A 19,814-nucleotide genomic window follows, 5' to 3' on the forward strand; every position below is an offset into this window, starting at 1 on the left:
GAAGAACTGGGCTTAGGCAATAATTTTTCGTCCGGTATTCCCCCTCGAAAGGAATGTCGACAGCTGGCTTTTACTCTCTAATAATAGGTTTAAAAAATTTAGAACGCGAAATACGTGCGTGTTATATTTTAGTTTTTCTTTCCAAACCTGAAAATCTTACTTTAAATGAGATAAAATCAATAAAAATAAACATATCAAAAACTTAATTAACTTTAAGGTGCCCACCTTTATCGCACTCCCCTACATTTGAGACGCGCACCCGCGCGGTGAAAATTAATGTGTATCGATCGGGCCCTCAATGAATTGAAAGCAAGGGTTTTGTTTTGCGAAAACAAAACCCATCGACAAAGAGCTGGGGCGAACGAAAGAAATGGTACGCTCTATCGAACATGAAACATGTAAAAGCTGAACGGAAAGCAACAGAGTCGCGTGCAAAAACGATGATTGAAACGGATTAAGGAAAGCCATAATGATTAATTCTTTTCTCTTTCTTTATTTTTTTTTGTTTGCACAGGGGACCTTATCACCCCTTTGCGGGCGAAGGAGGATGGCGATAGATGTCGCCAAAAGAAGCTGGTATCCAGTTTTGTTGTTTGTGTTAAATTTATCCTGCCTTCACGCTGGTGAGCGATGGTCTCGCCAGCTGACGGAGTTTGGTAATAACGCAGGCAATGATTGGATCCCGCTATCACAGCCTTGCCCTACCTGTCGACCTGGAGATCGACAAGCCGGAGCAAAGGTGTTAAACTTCTTCGATAGCAGTGGTTTTCTGGGTAACGACAACAGCGCCCAACCACAGCATCATCATTTCACCTTCGTGAATCAACCATTCCCGGCGGCTGGCCAATCGAATCGGTTTCCACCAGCACCAGTAGCTCAACCTCTCCAGCAGGATTTTGAGTCTGCCTTCAATCAGCCCTTTGGGAGTCATCAATCATTCCTGCAACAATCTCCGTTCGGTGGCATACAGACAATCCAGAGACATCCACTTCCCCCATACAGTCCAGAGCCCTCGACGAAAAATGTACTAGTCCAAGAAAAACCATCGATTCTAGAACAGCAGCAGCAGCAGTTCCCTTTCCCACTACAGCAGCACACGCAAGGTAACAATCTTCGTCAGCCACTGTTACAAACTGGTCAAAACCAACCAGGAAGTGGAGTTTCACAGGAAGAAGTTCAACTACTTTACGTCCCAGTGGAAACCTTGTACAATCAAAAACCAGCTCAACAGGAAACGAACCGCTACAACGCTTTTCCACAACCTGTCAGTGCCTCACTCATCAACGATTTCTACACCTCTGTAACAACGACACCGAAACCGCGAACCACACAAACACCCTACACTACCAAGACTACAACGACTGCTCCTCAGCCTACTAAACCCAAGCCGAATCAACCGCCGCTAGCCATGTTTATGTACAATGATGACAAGCAATCCAAAATAACCATCTCGGATGCCCTCGGCAATCTGAAGAATGTGAACGAAATTGCCGTCCTAGACAGCCTCAGCAAGAATCTGCCCAAAGTATTCATCGGTCCGTCAGGTCTTGCACCTCCCAAAGGATACTCCAAGTTTGAACTGCCATATCTATCCAGCATTGAACAGAACCGCTTCGATAGGAAACTTGACAGTTTGCCATTTTTCGTTGCTCCTCTTAGCTATAAAACGCCTACCGGATTCTCTAAAATTCCTCTTCCAGCGCCTCATGTTGGATCAGTGATCGTCCAGCAGGCTAACAGTAGTCCAGCAAGTAACTATTACCGGCAGCCAGAAAACATTGAGTACTACCAACCGGCAACGTTAAAGTTCACCGAAGCTACCACAAAACCTACTATAACACTACCATCTACCAAGTCTCAGTATGATTCCGGTCACTACACCTCACCGTCCAACAAACAGACTACCGACAGAACCAACTACAGTCGAGGAAACACTCAAACCCCACAGGAATCCTATCGACAGCCACAGACTGAACGAGCGCTCCATTCTCACTCACCATTCAACAGCGTAAACAATCAACCAAACCGACACATAGTCAACGAAGAATACTTTAATCTTGCCAAAACCAAAAAGCCCACGACTCCGACTACGTCCTCGCTGAACTATTCCCCAAAGACCTACAAACCATTCGAGTTCAAACCTATCCCAGACCAGAAGATTCCGCTATTTGGAGATTCGGAACAGCTATCATCCATCTTTACAACTCCGCAACCGGAAACGACAACCGAAAAAGTGCATCCTTCCCGTCAGCAGGACACCCAGCCAAAGCCGCACATTAAAGAGGAGAATTTCCGCAACCGACGCCCTTACAGTGCCCCAACCGTTGCACCCCAGTATGAAGAAGACGAGAACGCAGATTCACTTCGAAACAACCACGAAGAGGAACACTTTGTGCACAAATTCAAACTGGTAAACTCCGTTCGTCCACAAAACACCCAGACTACGAAGACAGTTGTCGATAACGCCTTTTTGGAATTCTTCCATCAAGACAATCGGGACATGTTGAAAACCGTTGTGAACAATGATGCTCCGAGTGGAGGACCGCAAACGATTCGTAACAATTACTTCCAACCGAACACCAACGACGATACACCTAAGCAAAAGTTCGTTAGCACATACTACGTACCGACAACTACTCCGGTAACAGCCAGAACAACGACCACAACTGTACCACCGAAAACTACGGTGGACGCCTTTTTCGAAGACTTCGAAGAGAAGAGTAGACTTTTCGAATCGGATCGTCCTCGATTCCCCCAGCAGTCCCGACAACCCGAGTCATCATACAACTCGGATTCCTACGTAAACCAGTTCTCTGAAAATTCCTACATCAACAAGTACAAATACGAAACGAACACAAACGATGAAACGCACTACCCCGTGGAAGTAGTCACCACACAAGATCCGTTACGGTACGACACAACCAGCGAAACTTCACGCCTTACAACGCCACCATCCAACGAACAGTCTTATAGCATTCCTTCCGAACTACCACCCATCAGTGCAAACCTTCCGGGATTGGTCAACTCTCTCATGGAGGATGAATGGTCACCACAGAAGAACACTGAACAGAAGGGTGCGTCAGGTCCTGCAACCTCAACCACCGCCAAGGGACACTTCCGGAAGACAGTGCACCGAACATCGACCGCCCCAGTTACGGCCGATCCTTACGTCACAGAGATGACGACAAGACGACACCGGGGCAGACGACCAACAAGCAGTTCAACTTACAGCGATTCCACAGCGCCAACCAGATCAACAACGATCAACCGAAGTCGATCACGATATGTTCCATCCAGCGATGAGAAACCGGTTGGTAGAGGAAGAGTCAGAACTCGCCTGCACAGCAGTTCACGAGTCGCTAAAGAAGAGGAAAATCTTGACTACCAAAGAGATGTTCTGAAACAAAACTATCCAGTCATAAGGCCTTCGTCGCACTCCACAACCACGACCAGTCCTCCACCTCCTCCTCCTCCACCTCCATCAACAACTCCCAGTACGACCACAACCCATGCAACCACAATGCCTCTGACGTACTCACAAATCTTCGAAGAGCAAACAGACCGCCTGAATCTGTACCCCATGACACAAACGGAACACATTCCGGAGGTACCAACGAACGAAGAAGTTTCCAACCCGAAGAAGGAAACCTACTACAGCGAAAACTACGAATCGGAAGCTACAAGTCCGTTCGCACCAACCACAATCCACCAGAATGGACGCGAGTCGACAGTGCAACAGGATGACGAATCCGTTCGAGTTCTGCCGGTTAACTACCACCAGGTAGAACAACAGCGTGAAACTCCAGTCAAATCAGTAGAAGTTCAACGAGAACAACCAGTCTACAGCACCAGAAGACAACACCCAGTTAAACAAGAAGAAGTAGAAACTCCCGCAAGCAACCACCAGGATGATGGACAGGACATTCGCAAAGTGGAAATTACTCCCAGACCCAGGAGGCCACTGTCGAGACAATCCGTTTACTCACCAAGGACAACGATCGCTACGGAGCGAGCGACCACAGAACGCACGACAACCGAATCGTTAAGAGGATCGTCGCAACGTCGACCAGCATTCGTGAGGCGTCCCGGTCGTCCATTGTACACGACGACGACGACGGGTGCACCTACTACGACGTATTTTAGCCGAGGTGTCTCTGGTGATGATGAGCAACCTACGCAAGGAGCATTTACCGTGAGTTGCAATCTTGCGCAGGTTCGTTGAGTTCTAACTGAACGGCATGTGATATTTTAGGTGCGTCCAAAAACCCGCCAAGACATCCTCCGTGCGAGAACGCGTCGACCGCTGACGACTTACGCGACTCCCACTACAACCGCTTCTCCAGAGCCTTCGGTCACTAGAGGGTTCGCGAGAACTAAGGAACTTCGAAGGGTGTCTCCCACTATTCGATCTAGACAAGAAGTATTCTAACGATACAGTTCCGTCGATATTTTCTAATCTCATTTTCTGTCGATTGTTTGTTATATTCTAGCAACCGCAACAACAACTACAGGACCAATCATCCGAAAAACCGACGGAAACTCAAACGCCAAGATTCCGCATCCGTGAGCGGACCCGATTCAGCTTACAGCCGCAGGAAAGTCAATGGTCTACGAAGCTAACACAGAACTCGTTCCAACCGGTGCAGAGTGTAGAATCGCGACACAAAAACTACGAAGAAGAACATCAGTCCATCGAGCCGGAACCGGAAATCGTAACAGCCAGCCCGTACCAGGAGGAAAAAAATCAACTAGTCAACGTTTCCGCTAACCTCGCCGACGCACCCACGACCCCGGCCGGTGTGGTGACGAAGGAGGTTGCACTCAGCCAGATGCCACCGCAGGCGGACGATAGGTTGTAGAGAAGTATTTTTACACGGTGTAATATTTATGTTGTTAAGGCTTTCGGAAGACTGCGTCTATCCTAGCAATCTCCTGGGGTTACTTTGGTTACTTTGTGGGAGGCACGTTGATTAACATATTGACAGGAAGCATCTTGTAAATACTGATTAGTTTCGTCTTCAGTCTAACATACTCTACTCCAAAGGGCTGCGAAACACTGGTCAAATTGTTTGACAATCCTAACAAAAGTTTCTATATATTCTGAAAGTATTAGTTACCATATTAGCATTTACTTCTTCCTGTTGAATTCGCGAAACTTTCAGCAATTAGACATTGGATTTTCATCAATCATTCGACGTACGATTTTATTTTAAACCCAACCGAACTGTTATAGAGTTTGCTATGTTTTACTGAATCGTACGTTGTTTTAGAATGCACAAAAATAAAATGGATTGTATTCACGGATTTATCTTTTTAAGCTTCACCATGTTTCCGTTCTTCATTGAGAGTTTAATATATTGGGATACCTCGTTTATAAATGACGAATAGTATTTAGAAGCGGGTGATGTTTTTCTCAAAAAGCTTCATATTTAAAGTTTAACAAATATTGCCGAAAAAATGAATATCCATAAGGATCATATGATAGGTAAAACAAACACCGAATTTGCTTCTAAATAAATGAAATGTTATAATGGTAATAATACATTATTATTACAATAATAATAACACATTATTTTATGACATAAGTGGATGAAGCCCTAATAAACACAATACAAAAATGTGTATACAAATGAGCTGGTGATTATAAGTTACCCGAAAATTTCAGATTTCTATCGGTAAAATTATTTTTAAGAAATCGTATCATCACAATAGAACTAGAAGAAAAGCATAATCTTGTGAACATTCCATTCAAAGCACATGTGGAGATTGATCTATAAGGGGAGCACGTCGTTTGGCATAAGTTCGTTTGGCATAAGTTCATTTGGCATAAGTTCATTTGGCATAAGTTCATTTGGCATAATGTTCATTTGGCATAACCGTAGGTGACACATACGGTTGTTTGGCATAATGTTCATTTGACATAATGGTCATTTGGCATAATGGTCATTTGGCATAATGGTCGTTTGGCATAATGGTCATTTGGCATAATGGTCGTTTGGCATAATTTGAAATATACATTGAAATCTCAGTTATATTAGGCGTTGACGATGCCTAATGTGGCTACGCCACATCGCTTTAAGCGTGGTGCTGTCCGACATCGCTCCGCTCCGTCGGACTTAACCTAGCTGATAGCCCCTATGTTTAAGTAATCCGGGCAAACGAGTGGATCACAGATTTGCTTGCAAGGGGCTGCCGTTCCGACGGGGGTATACAGATTCAAAGAACTGCTCACGTTTGAAAGAAGGAGTCAACTCCTAAGTTTAAGTAATCCGGGCAAACGAGTGGATCACAGATTCGCTTGTAAGGGGCTGTCGTTCCGACGGGGGTATACAGATTCAAAGAACTGCTCATGTTTGAAAGAAGGTGTCAACTCCTAAGTTTAAGTAATCCGGGCAAACGAGTGGATCACAGATTCGCTTGCAAGGGGCTGCCGTTCCGACGGGGGTATACAGATTCAAAGAACTGCTCATGTTTGAAAGAAGGAGTCAACTCCTAGGTTTGAGTAAACCGGGCAAACGAGTGGATTACTGGTTTACTTGCGAGGGTTATATGGTATGCAAATTCAATGAACTGCAATATATATATATATATATATATATATATATATATATATATATATATATATATATATATATATATATATATATATATATATATATATATATATATATATATATATATATATATATATATATATATATATATATATATATATATATATATATATATTGCAGTTCTTTGAATCTGTATACCCCCGTCGGAACGGCAGCCCCTTGCAAGCAAATCTGTGATCAGGGTGGCCAGATAGAATTCCTTAATATCGGTAGGGTCACTAAAAGTTTATCGCTAGTTATCGGTAGGCCAGGTTGTTGTCCCAAAAACGTAGTATTGACATAGAATAATTCGTAGTATTGACAATGGAATAATAATAATTATTATTATTGTAAAATACTGACAACACAGATCTCAGACCAAATCCAACTCAAAAAATGAATGTTGAGTAGGATGTGTCCAAAATTAATAAAAATCGGTAGTTTTCGGTAGGAATAACAAAATATCGGTAGTTTTGCCTTGGTCGTCTGTGAATCGGTAGGGAAGACCAAAATCGGTAGGACTACCGATAAATCGGTAGGTCTGGCCACCCTGTCTGTGATCCACTCGTTTGGCCGGATTACTTAAACATAGGGGCTATCAGCTAGTTTAAGTCCGACGGAGCGGAGCGATGTCGGACAGCACCACGCTTAAAGCGATGTGGCGTAGCCACATTAGGCATCGTCAACGCCTAATATAACAGAGATTTCAATGTATATTTCAAATTATGCCAAACGACCATTATGCCAAATCACCATTATGCCAAACGACCATTATGCCAAATGACCATTATGCCAAATGACCATTATGCCAAATGAACATTATGCCAAACGACCGTATGTGTCACCTACGGTTATGCCAAATGAACATTATGCCAAATGAACTTATGCCAAATGAACTTATGCCAAACGAACTTATGCCAAACGACGTGCTCCCATCTATAAGACAGCTCTTAAAGAATCCTGACATTTCAAGAGAATTGTTGTGGAACATTGCCGTAATTGAATCCTTTCTTTTTATGATGATTTCTCGAGGTTGTAATACCCTAAGACAAGACATGCCAATCGGCTTCTTATTTTTCCTACGGTATTCTTCTTTTCGTCCATTTTCACCCTGCCGAAATCTTCCGAACAATGTTGCTATTTTTATTAATTAAAATGGAGTCTTGTTAACTCATTTTATGCCGGCTATATTTTGTATCTTGAATCCACTATATTGATGAAGGACACCGTTTTTGCATGTCATGGGTGTTTAGTACGGTTTGATGAAGCCATTTTCTGAAATTTTTTGGATTATGGTGTGGTTTGCTTTATTTTTGTTAAAGTTAATCAACCACGTATGCAGTAAATGCATACTATATACTTTTTTCACTTTGCCGCACATTCTCTGTTCAATTTAGTAATTTTTACTTATTTAACGTTAATAATTTTATTTTTCAAAAGTAATGACAATCTTTCACTATAAAAATAGCAACACTGCCAAACATCATTTCGCTATCCTTGCAGTAACATTAGGTTTTACACCAACCGACATAACCCTACAAAATGAGCCGGATGAACTTCGTTTGACAATTCTCGGTGGTTTGTTTACATGGAAGTTACGTGAGTTCGAATGTAACAGATGAGCACCCGTTGCACTCGCACTCACGCAACTGACAAAGTAAACAAACCACCGAGAATTGTCAAACATGAACTTCATTCATCATGAGTTCATTCGTGTCGTCATCTTGTAGAACTCAATTGCGTACGGTGCAAAAAGTCAGAATCAACCAATAAGAAGCTGGACCATGCTGACGTAAAGTTGGAACAAAAACGACCCCCCTATTGTCACGTCTTGTCTTAGCACTGGCATATGAACAAGCATATGAGGGATAGACCACTAGTTAAAAATTGTTCTCAAACCTGAGGGGTAACCCACTAACAAATGAGTGTTTGGGACCGTGAATAAAAGGTGGAGCTAGTGTTCTGGTAAAATGGCCGGATCGATTTTTTAGGAAATTCCCTCGTAGTGTTATATCTGTTAGTCTGTGGTTTTAACATGTAATTGGGTCACTAGGCTCTATATAGCTTTCGGTTCTATTCGATAAATTTTCGGTCCAATATACATAAAATAACATTATTTAAAAAAAAAATCGTTGTAATACGTAAAAACGATTTTTTTTTTTGTTTTTTAAAATAAATCTTATGAAAACATACAGGGTGTTTGGTTCATGGTTAATAGGGCACTGCAAAAAAAAATTTTTTTAGATTCTCGAAGGCCCCCCTCTCATATTGTGACAAATGTCAAAGTAAGCTCAGATGCCAAATTTCACATCATTTGGACAATTCTGACTCCCGCTAACTTCGCTTGAATTTTTTGAAATTGGTGCTTTGGGAAAATGTGGAGGTAAAAATATATTAAATGCTATAGCTTTTGAAGTAGCAATCAGAAAATTACAATTTATACCTCTTTGTAAAGAAAATAACCTCAGTATTGGAATGGAGATATTCATGTTCCTAACAAAATACGGGAAAGTGGGGTACTGGGTCAGTTGGCCCCAAAATCCCCTATTTTTTAAATTTTTTGCTCCGTGGTGCAAACCATACATATTTTGCAGTTTTTCTAATGTGAAAAAATCTCAAAAATCGAACGGAACCTTTTGGACCTTTGTCCGAATACGAGAAGTTGTGGTTATAGGGCCTTTTGTCATTTATATTAAATTTTATCATTTTGTCGTGCATCATATATCTCTATTATCCTTCATTCAATTTTAATAAATTGTACCTTGTTGAACGTGGATAATTCTTAGAAGTACAACAAAAATAGATTCGTTTGCGTTAAAATTCAAAAACCAAATTTTTTGACATTAACTCTACAAACCAGATTTTTTTTCATTAAATATCCTAATACCTAAACTTCACCTATTTTTCCAGGCATGAAACTTTTCTCATGTGATTTCTAAACGCATATTTCAGTATAAGTAGTAAATTAAATAAGAATTTTGTTGCTAAATGAAGTTAATATGTGCGATTATATGATAAAAATGTGAAATCGAGACTATAAATCAGATAATTTGATGTTTCTGAATTTTACCGGTAACGAATCTATTTTTATTTTATTCCCAAAGATTTTCCACGTTCAACAAAGTACAATTTATGAAAATTGGATGAAGAGTAATAGAGATATATGCACGAGAAAATGATACAATTTAATATGTATGACTAAAAGCCCTATAACCCCAACTTCTCGTATTTGGGCAAAGTTCAAAAAGGTTTCGTTCGATTTCTCAGATTTTTTCACATTAGAAAAACTGCAAAATATGTATGGTTTGCACCACGATGCAGAAAAATTAAAAAAATAGGGGATTTAGGGGTCAAAACGACCCAGTACCCCACTTTTCCGTATTTTTATAGAAACAAGAATATCTCCATTCCAATACTTAGATTATTTCCTTTTAAAAACAGGTATAAATTTTAATTTTCTGATTGCTACTTGAAAAGTCATAGCATTTCGTGAATTTTTCCTCTTTATTTTCCCACAGCACCAATTTCAAAAATTTCAAGGGCGGGAGTCTAGAATTGTCCAAATGATGTGAAATTTGGTATTTGAGCTTACTTTGAAATTTGTCACAATATTCAAAAAAAAATTTTTTGCAGTGCCCTAATGGTTAAGAACCTCTCGAGGGGTGATTGACTGTCATATTTGGAGAAAAAAATTGTTCTACACATACCATCAAATCTCAACCGTCACAGAACCGTTGAGCTTTTTGTGTAAAAAATCTATTTGTCTTAAAATACCTCTAACTCAAAAATTATACTTTATATTTTAAATCCACTCGAAAGGTTAGAAATTTTCCTATTGAATGGTGTTTTTATATCTTTCAGTTAATTAGTTTTAATTATCTTTTAGTTGTAAAGTAGTTAAAAGTTAGTGTTTTTAGGCGCATTTCGTTAATTTTCTCAAAATAATTATTTATGATTATAGCGATATCTAATATCTCTTAGTTAAGGGTACTAAATGAATTTTTACTAGTAAAATTGTTCATAATTAGCGTTTTTCGAGGAGTTTTGTAACTATTCTAATTATTAATCAACAAAATTAATCGTTACTATTGTTCATTTGGTGCCCCTTAACATTCTCTATAATTGGTTATTTGACATTTTATCCACATCTCTTTTCATTTCGCTGCTCTTTAATAGTTAACACAGCATGATCTCACCACAAATGTAGTGGGTTCGAAATCGTTTTTGCATATGACACGATGTGATGTAAATGATTTTGCGTCGAAACAAGAAGAGATAATTGTATAGAGACAAAGAAAGAATTGTAGAACTTATTTATTTATTTATTTATTTATAGGCTTTAACCGTCATTCGCCTACCAAAGGGTGCTTATATTCTATGTAACCTCTTAGTCTATTTCATTTGTTACAGTTTATGACGTCTATTTAAAGTCGGAAGACATTGCTAGAGATGCGCACCAGGTCCCGAGGCGATCATGGTATTCCCTTCTCTTCAAATCTCTGCGAACAAGTTGGCGTTTTTTTAAAATATCAGTAGTTTCTCCTCTCGTGACGGGTCATTTCCAAGTATATCCTTTATGGATAATGATACATCGTGTTGCCGAAGAAGGTCTTCGTAGACGGGGCAGTTGACGAGTATATGTTCGACTGTTAACCTGCTGTTGCATGTGGAACATAGTGGTCGATTTACTCGTGAGATAGTGTGGGCGTGGGTAATTCTGGTGTGCCCTACACGGAGTCGCGAGAGTACCTTTTGCTCTATTCTGCTCTCTCTGTCTTCCCATCTTTGGAGAGATCCCTTGATTTTCTATGGGTGTCCTCGCAGGTTCCTCCAGTGGTCGATGAAGTGGTTGGAGGCTTTCTGCTTGAATGATTTAGTGATATCATTTACCGGGACTTCTCGGGAAACCACTGACCTCGTTCGCCGACCGATAGAGGCCAGATGGTCAGCGGTCTCGTTGCCCTTGATTCCACAATGGCCCGGGACCCAGCAAATCGTAGTGAGAATATCACAGGTATCTTCGATTTCCTGGATGTACGGATGCTTCGATTCTCCGGTCTCGAGTGCCAAGATGACCGAGAGGGAGTCGGAAAAAATTACTGTTGGTATACCTTCGGATTTTCTGCGTATGGCAATGGTGATCGCGGCTGCTTCTACGGAAAATACCGAGCAGTCTGGAGGCAGACGTAGAGCTAATCCTTCACAGATACCGTGTACCCCTATTCCAACTTCTTCTTCTAGCTTTGATTCGTCAGTGAAGATTTTGGTATTTGCGGTTGACCAATAGACCTTTCTCGTCCGACCTAACCCCCTTTTTTCTTATTTTTATTCAAAAGACTACACATTTTTAAGAATATTGCCGTTGAAATGAGACTATTTGGAGCTATCGTGATTTTTTAATGATTTTTTTAAATTTGAAAAATGCAAGAATGTTGAGTATTTTTTTCACCTTTGCAAGAATGGTGGGACTCAAAATGTGTGTTTAGGCAACACAGCAGTTTTGTATATTTTTGCTTGAGTTCCTGGCAACGCGGCAAATGAAGTGGTGAGTCGCGGTACAAAGTTCATTGGTTATGTAAACAAACTAAAGTGAACCTCTCGGTGGAGAACATTGCATGATAATGTTTAACCTCACTTTTTTGACAGTTCAGAGAGATTGTTTACATGGTCTTGGAATTTTTGTTGATTCGATCATAGTATGAGAAACTTGGTTTGGTTCGCTGCCAAATGTTAACACTTTCCAAACAAGGTCGCTCAGCTGTAATTTTTTATTTGATGTCGGCATCATACATTGTTCCGTTAAATTTAACATTTTTACTTTTCATGTACATGACTCATTGTAGAAGTAAGGAATTTCTAGCCAAACATTTGAAAAAGGCCCACTGCCAAATGCAAACAAATCGAATTTTCATGTTCTCTATTAAAGTCCTGGGACAAAACCTGGATATGTTTTTTTTCTGTTCATTTGATCTCCTGTTTTGCATAGCCACTCTTTCTTCCTCACATATTTTAAATGGACTGGCTGCATTTGACAGTTCCCCCTGACTGCATTTGACGGTTCCCTTTGGCTGCATTTGACAGCTCCCCCTGGCTGCAATTGACATTAGGTTTTTTCGTATCCACACGTCACGTCCCAGTTAAAAACTATCTATCTGGCCATGTGCATAAACATAACGTAACAATGGATTATGAAGAATTTAGATAATGATTTTATAACAAATTATAAAAGGGCCCGGCTGATATAAAAGTCCTAACTAGCAATACACTTATCATAAAATGATTATAATGGATTATTGTAACTGATTCCAAAAGGATTATAAAGGCAGTGAAATACTTACTCAACGAATTAAGGGGAGTGTCTGATGTAAACAATATGCGCAATCAAACTAAATAAAACAGTATTAAATTTTACATAGAATTATAATGAATTCGACCAAAACTTCTTTTGGATTAAAGGCTAAAAGGTCAGCTACGGCTGGTGGTGTTGCTGCAATCGGTTTGCCTTCGGCCACGTTGGACACATTCGACTAACGGGAATATTCAGCGATTCCGATTCGAAGGAAGCAGCGCCAGTAGCAGACTGCTTCGGTTCAGCAATACGCTCCGGTATCGGACGAAGCTAACACTCCGGTAGGACGAAGGTTTCAATGAGGGGCTCAGGCATAAGTAGCAGAGTCCTTGCACTTACTGCTTGTCGAGTGAACAATTCCGACGTAACGACTGCCACTCTCGCCAAGCTTGATCACCGTCATAAGTGCGACGCCAGCGGTATAGTGCCAGGAATAGTCGAGAAGAGTGCCAGGACTAGGTCTGTTCCAGTACCAGGAGAAACTGGAACCGGAGAAAATCGTTCCTGTACTCTCTTCTTCTCTTTTTTCTTCTTCTGGTAGCAAACCGGAGTAAAAAGGAGCAAATATTTTTGCTCCTCTTTATTCCGGAGTGACTTCCGTGTACTGGAACAAACCTACTGACTTGCCGAGAGCTACAAGATTAAATAGCAGGGCGTTTTTAAAGTGACCGTAGTATAACGTAGAGGCTTTAGGAAGATGATTTATTCAGCAGAATAAGATAGCAAAATTACCCAAAACATAAGAGCTGGCTGCCGAAGTGAATCCACACACATCATCACCTACAGAGGCAAGCAATATTGGAACGCAGCGAAATTCCTCACAATGAATTGATCTCGTTAGGTGAAATTCCAGGAAGTACAATTTTCATAGCACAATTTAGTCGACCGAAATTGTAATCCTCAGTCGAGAGAGAGAGACTGATAGAGTAGCAGCAGCTAGGAATTTTTTTTCGAAAGCTAGCAGCGGTTTCGCGTATCCTGCGCTAAGTAGAGAGCATTAAGACAGATCTCCGAAGCATGTCAAGTGCCATCAGATGAGAAAAAACCTCGCATCTATGACCAGTACGACAAGGACGGTCTTCTGACCAACGGTTCCGTTCGGTAATACCATAACACACGACACCGGCGACACATATTGTTAACAGCGCTACACAGTTAAGCGAGCCCCTCGGCGCCCATGCAACAAATCAACAACACTAACCGCGCCTTCCGCCTTCTCGGGGGATTGGCACGAATAAGGGTGACGTGAAAGACAGTCGAACAAGCGGGGGAAATAGTTGTCAAGTCATTTCGTGAAGAACAATCGTAAATTGTATAACCTAAGCTATCACAGTTAGAAGCATTTAATAATTTTCTAGTGTGTGAGGATTAGTGAGCGGTATCGATTATTTGCAATTCTTAATTTAGTCAATTCTATTTGTGAAAAGGTGAGCCTATATTCAATTTAAGAGCTAAAACTAAACCTAAAACTTACAGCTACAGTACGGATCAAGATAGTACGGGGACAACCTAGTACGGATCTAAGAGTACAAGTACCGCCTTGAAGCTCACGTTCGCGTAGAAATCAGTACAGTGCTGAACTGAGTCGTTAGGGTGAGTGGTCAGATTGTCAGCTAACAAATAGATTTGATGTATAAATTGCATATAGTGTCGCCAGATTGATCGCTCTCCGGAAAGTTTAAACACGTTGCAGGACAGTACAGTCACTAAAAGTAAGGGAATGTATGCATTATCCTATCAAACTAAAACCTTAATCATTCTAGGAATTTTATAATCATCCCATACGTTTCATCTACAATAAAGTGAAGATTGATAAAATCTGCCAGTACTCACTGCTGTCGAGCAACATCTTATAAAATTCTTTTACGAGAATTGCTTCACGGAGGAAGGATGTCATCCAGGAAAGCCAAATCCGGATCCAGCAAGAAGACGGTCGATAAGGTCACCCCAGGTGATGACGCGGCAGTTGACGGTCACAACGTCCAAGCGACTACGACTGAGCTGCAGAAGGACGAAACGAACGCTAAGGATTCGGCGATTAAAGTGTTTGTCCATCCTCCCCCCAGCGAACAGGTAAATGATAAAGTTACCAATGAATCCAACCGGCCGGGAGCAAATCCTAAGGAAAAGGATACCGCCGAGAAAAATAAAACGAACGTAGTCAAACGTAATCCGTTCCGCCGCGTACGAAAGAATCGGGTCGGTCATTGTCAAGTGTGTGATGAGCGTGATAATAGTCGAATGGTTCAGTGTGACGGTTGCAATGAGTGGTATCATTTCTCGTGTGTAGAAGTGTCAGAAGGGATTGCTGACGTGAGCTGGATCTGCATGAACTGCGAACACGCAAAGGATCTAACCCCTTCCCCTCTGCATCCCCCCAACGTAAGCAGTACCACATCCACTGTACGGTCAAAGAGCAAGGCAAGCAGCATCGGAAGTCAGGCCAAACGGAGACAAGCTTTGGAACTACAATGGTTAGAGGAGGAAAAAGAGTTGGAACGACGATATTTAGAACTCAAGTACAAGATTCTGTTAGAGGGCGGTAGCGACTGCTCGTCGATTGTTAGTGAATCCCAATCAGTATCAATGTCAAAGGTGAAGAAGTGGATAGACGACACGGATGGATACGGCGAGAAGGTTGACTGCGGATCTGAAGCCGAGGAACTAGAGAAACGTCCACCGAGGAACTCGACTGCGTCTATAGAGCACCATGCTCCAGTTCCAGATCAGCAGCGTGCGACTCAAGTTAATATCCAACTCCGACGACCCCCACAACGTGTTTCCGGCCAACAAGAGACTCGGCCAATCTTCGGCAGCTCCCATATGCGACAATCAGTCGCTCTCGCGCCGGAGGCTGGATCATGGGTCGAAGCGAATGCGTTTGTACCAGGTCAGCGTTCCACCCCCGTTGGACGACCATCCCTCCCAGCGCATGGGCTCAGTGACGACACGGCTTGTGTGTTGAATCGAAGTCAAATCGCCGCACGCCAGGCAGTTTCGAAGGATTTGCCGGACTTCAGTGGTAATCCGGAAGATTGGCCGCTGTTCTTCTCGATGTTTAACTCGTCGACTCAGATGTGCGGATTCTCCAATGAGGAAAATATGTTACGGTTGCGTAAGTGCTTGAAAGGAAGAGCATTGGAAGCAGTAAGATGTCGCCTGCTCCACCCATCGAACGTTGCGGGAGTCCTTTCAACTCTCAAGATGCTCTATGGACGACCGGAAGCAATCGTGCAGGCGGTTATCAAGAAGATACGATCATTGCCGTCACCGAGCATAGAGAAGTTGGAGACAGTGGTGAACTTCGCGCTGACAGTTGAGAATTTGGTCGCTACCATTCAAGCGTGTGAGGTTAGTGACTTCGTCTACAATGCATCGCTGCGATACGAGTTGGTAGGGAGGTTGCCACCAACGTTGAAGCTGAGCTGGGCCAGGTTCTCAAGGAACAACCCTACTCCGAACCTATTGGATTTCAGTACGTGGCTGTACGAGACAGCAGAGGATGCAAGTGCGGTCGTAGATACCGTATTCAGCGATCAACGGTTTCGCGGTACTAAGCGGGATGGCTTCTTGAATGTTCACTCGGAAATAGACTCTAAGGATTCGAAACCAGCCAACTCTCCACAGAAACCAACCATCGTTGACACCAAGAAGTGCGTGGCGTGCAAAGGGGATTGTACGATGCTGGCCAAGTGCAAACAGTTCGTAGACCTAAGCTACGATTCGAAGTGGGGGACAGTAAGAGCTTACAAACTTTGTCGCAAATGCCTGCGTAAACACAACGGGTCATGTAGACAAGAAAAACCATGCGGAACGAATGGCTGTACATATCTGCACCATCCTCTGCTTCACGGTTACGGAAACCCTCGATCTGGTGAATCTCCTACAGCAGCCGCTGTTTACGAGAAGAGTTGCAACGTGCACCAAGTGCAGTCGGAGATCTTGTTCAGAGTAGTTCCGGTCATTTTATACGGCCCATCGAAGGCAATTCGAACCTACGCATTCCTGGACGACGGCTCAGAACTCACGCTTCTAGAACAGAGTTTAGCAGACGAGCTCGGGTTAAGGGGACCAAAGAATCCACTGTGCCTGAAGTGGACAGGCGAAACCACCAAGATCGAAAACAGATCACAAAACGTTAGTCTTCAAATCTCCAGTGTAACGAACCCGATCAAGAGGTATGATCTCTCCAGTGTACGAACGATCAGAAATTTGCAGATCCGACCACAGACTCTCCTCACCTCGGAGTTGCAACAGAGATACCAGCACCTCATGGGACTACCGATTGAGTCGTATAACGAGGCCAATCCGCGAATCCTAATCGGCTTGGATAATGCCACTCTCGGATATGCAATGAAGAGTCGCGAGGGACAGTCAAATGAGCCGATTGCAATCAAAACACGGCTCGGCTGGATTGTTTTCGGCAGTTGTGTGGGAGAGAAGAATGCTGGGCACTACGTAAACTATCATGCACTACAGATTTGCCAGTGCAACAGAGAGACCAGTGAAGATCTTCACGAACTCGTCAAAGGTTATTTTGCCCTCGACAGCTTGGGCATATCTAAGCAAAGTAAACTACTTCTGTCACACGAGGACCAACGAGCACAGTCAATGCTGGAATCACTCACTCGGGCCGTAGACAGCCGTTTCGAATCCGGGCTTCTATGGAAGTACGATTCGGTTCGACTTCCGGATAGTGCAGCGATGGCACTGCGAAGATGGCGATGCTTAGATAACCGCATGAAGAAGGATCCACTTCTGGCGGGAGAATTGAACGCGAAAATCCAGGATCATATCAACAAAGGCTACATTCGCAAGTTGTCCGCGGAAGAGCTGGAAGTAAACCGCCCACGAGTTTGGTACCTTCCGATATTTCCAATCGTCAATCCGAACAAGCCGGGCAAAACGAGACTCGTATGGGATGCAGCTGCCACCGCCTTTGGAGTTTCACTCAACTCAGTTCTGTTAAAAGGCCCAGACCAACTGACATCTCTTCTATCTGTTCTGATCCAGTTCCGGGAGTTTCGGACAGCGGTATGCGGCGACATCCGTGAGATGTACCACCAAGTAAGGATGCGGGAGGACGACCAGCATTGCCAACGCTTCTTCTGGAAGGCCTGCGAGACAGATATCGACCCTAGCGTCTACGTAGTGCAGGTAATGACGTTCGGCGCATGCTGCTCGCCGAGTACGGCACAATACGTAAAAAATTACAATGCAAAGAGATTCGAACAAGAACACCCAGAAGCAGTTCACGCAATCGTAAAGCAACACTACGTTGACGATATGCTTCTGAGTGTGGAATCTGAGGAGGAAGCAATACAAGTGGTTCGAGAAGTACAGACAGTGCACAGATCAGCAGGCTTCGAAATGCGGAACTGGATCTCCAACTCACCCAGAGTTGTGGCAGCTATGAGCGAAACAGGCTCCGATGAGAAAAGCCTCAGTATCGGCGACAAACACGTGTCAGAACGGGTTCTCGGAATGTGGTGGAACACCTCAACAGACTGCTTCACATATAAAATGTCACCGCGGTACGAGCAGCTACTGATCAGTGGGCAGCGACGACCGACAAAACGCGAAGTGCTTCGGACGTTAATGATGATATTCGATCCCTTAGGACTCATAGCACACTTCCTAATGCAACTAAAATCCTTGCTGCAAGAAATCTGGAGAACTTCAGTCGGCTGGGATGACCCCATCGATGAGTCGTTGTTTCAAAAGTGGTTGTCATGGCTGACAGTGTTGCCGCAGGTATCGTCTATCGAAATACCTCGATGCTACCGAACACTCACATCCACGACGGACGGAACGGTGGTACAACTGCACACGTTCGTCGACGCAAGCGAGAACGGTTTCGCAGCTGCAGTGTATTTGCGTTTTCAGGAAGGAGAAACCATCGAATGCAGACTGGCCGGAGCAAAGACGAGAGTCGCGCCGCTAAAGTTTCTCTCCATTCCGAAGTCCGAACTGCAAGCCGCCGTGATAGGCGTGAGATTAGCGGGAACCATTGCCAAATCGCTATCCGTCAAAATCAATCAACGTTTCTTCTGGACTGACTCCAGAGATGTCCTCTGCTGGCTCAACTCAGATCACCGTCGGTATAGCCAATTCGTGGCCTTCCGTGTTAGTGAGATCCTGGAAACGACGAACGTCAACGAATGGCAGTGGGTGCCAACGAAGCTGAACGTGGCAGACGAGGGAACCAAATGGACACGAGCTCCAGATATGACAGCCTCTAGTCGATGGTTTTGCGGTCCCAATTTTCTCTGGCAACCGAAGGAAGCATGGCCTGTTTCCCCGCACTCATTTGGATCGACTAAAGAGGAGTTGCGGCCTCATCTTCTGCTTCATACCATGCCGTTGGACCCAGTGGTTCAGCCACATGATTTCTCGGAATGGTCTTCTCTACTGCGCCGAATGGCTTATGTGACCCGTTTCGTGGACAACCTGAGGCAAGCTAAGATGAAAAAACCAAGGCAGAGTGGCCCTCTGACTCGTGACGAGCTAAGAAAAGCGGAAAATTACCTGTTTCGTCTTGCACAGCGCAGTGCGTATCCCGATGAGATAGCAGTCCTGAATGAACCCTTATCAACCACCCAGCAACGCAAGTTTATAAAAAACAACAGTTCACTAAGCAAGATGTGCGCCTTTCTTGACAAGAACGGCGTTCTAAGGGCCCGCGGCCGAACCCAAGAATGTAAATTCACAGATTACGACGCCGCTAATCCGGTTATTCTTCCACGGAATCACCACATCACTAGGCTTATCGTGTCCAACGCACACAAGCAGTTTAACCACCAGAACCATGAGACGATCATCAACGAGCTTCGCCAGCGATTCCGCAGTCCACGTCTGAAGGCAACGTACCG

General features: G+C 43.2%; 1 protein-coding gene across 1 annotated transcript in view; it reads left to right on the forward strand.

Moving 5' to 3' along the window:
- The window catches only part of LOC131693561 (mucin-2), a 96,559-nt gene that overhangs the window by 64,135 nt on the left and 12,610 nt on the right, over positions 1-19,814 (forward strand). Inside the window, exons 2-4 of the mRNA XM_058981482.1 lie at positions 515-4,192; positions 4,253-4,420; positions 4,491-4,852. Of these exons, the coding sequence (XP_058837465.1) occupies positions 548-4,192; positions 4,253-4,420; positions 4,491-4,852 (4,175 nt within the window). The 5' untranslated portion in view covers positions 515-547. The remainder of the gene's footprint in view (positions 1-514; positions 4,193-4,252; positions 4,421-4,490; positions 4,853-19,814) is intronic.

This window comes from Topomyia yanbarensis, chromosome 3 (genome assembly GCF_030247195.1).
Source record: "Topomyia yanbarensis strain Yona2022 chromosome 3, ASM3024719v1, whole genome shotgun sequence".
NCBI classification, from domain to species: domain Eukaryota; kingdom Metazoa; phylum Arthropoda; class Insecta; order Diptera; family Culicidae; genus Topomyia; species Topomyia yanbarensis.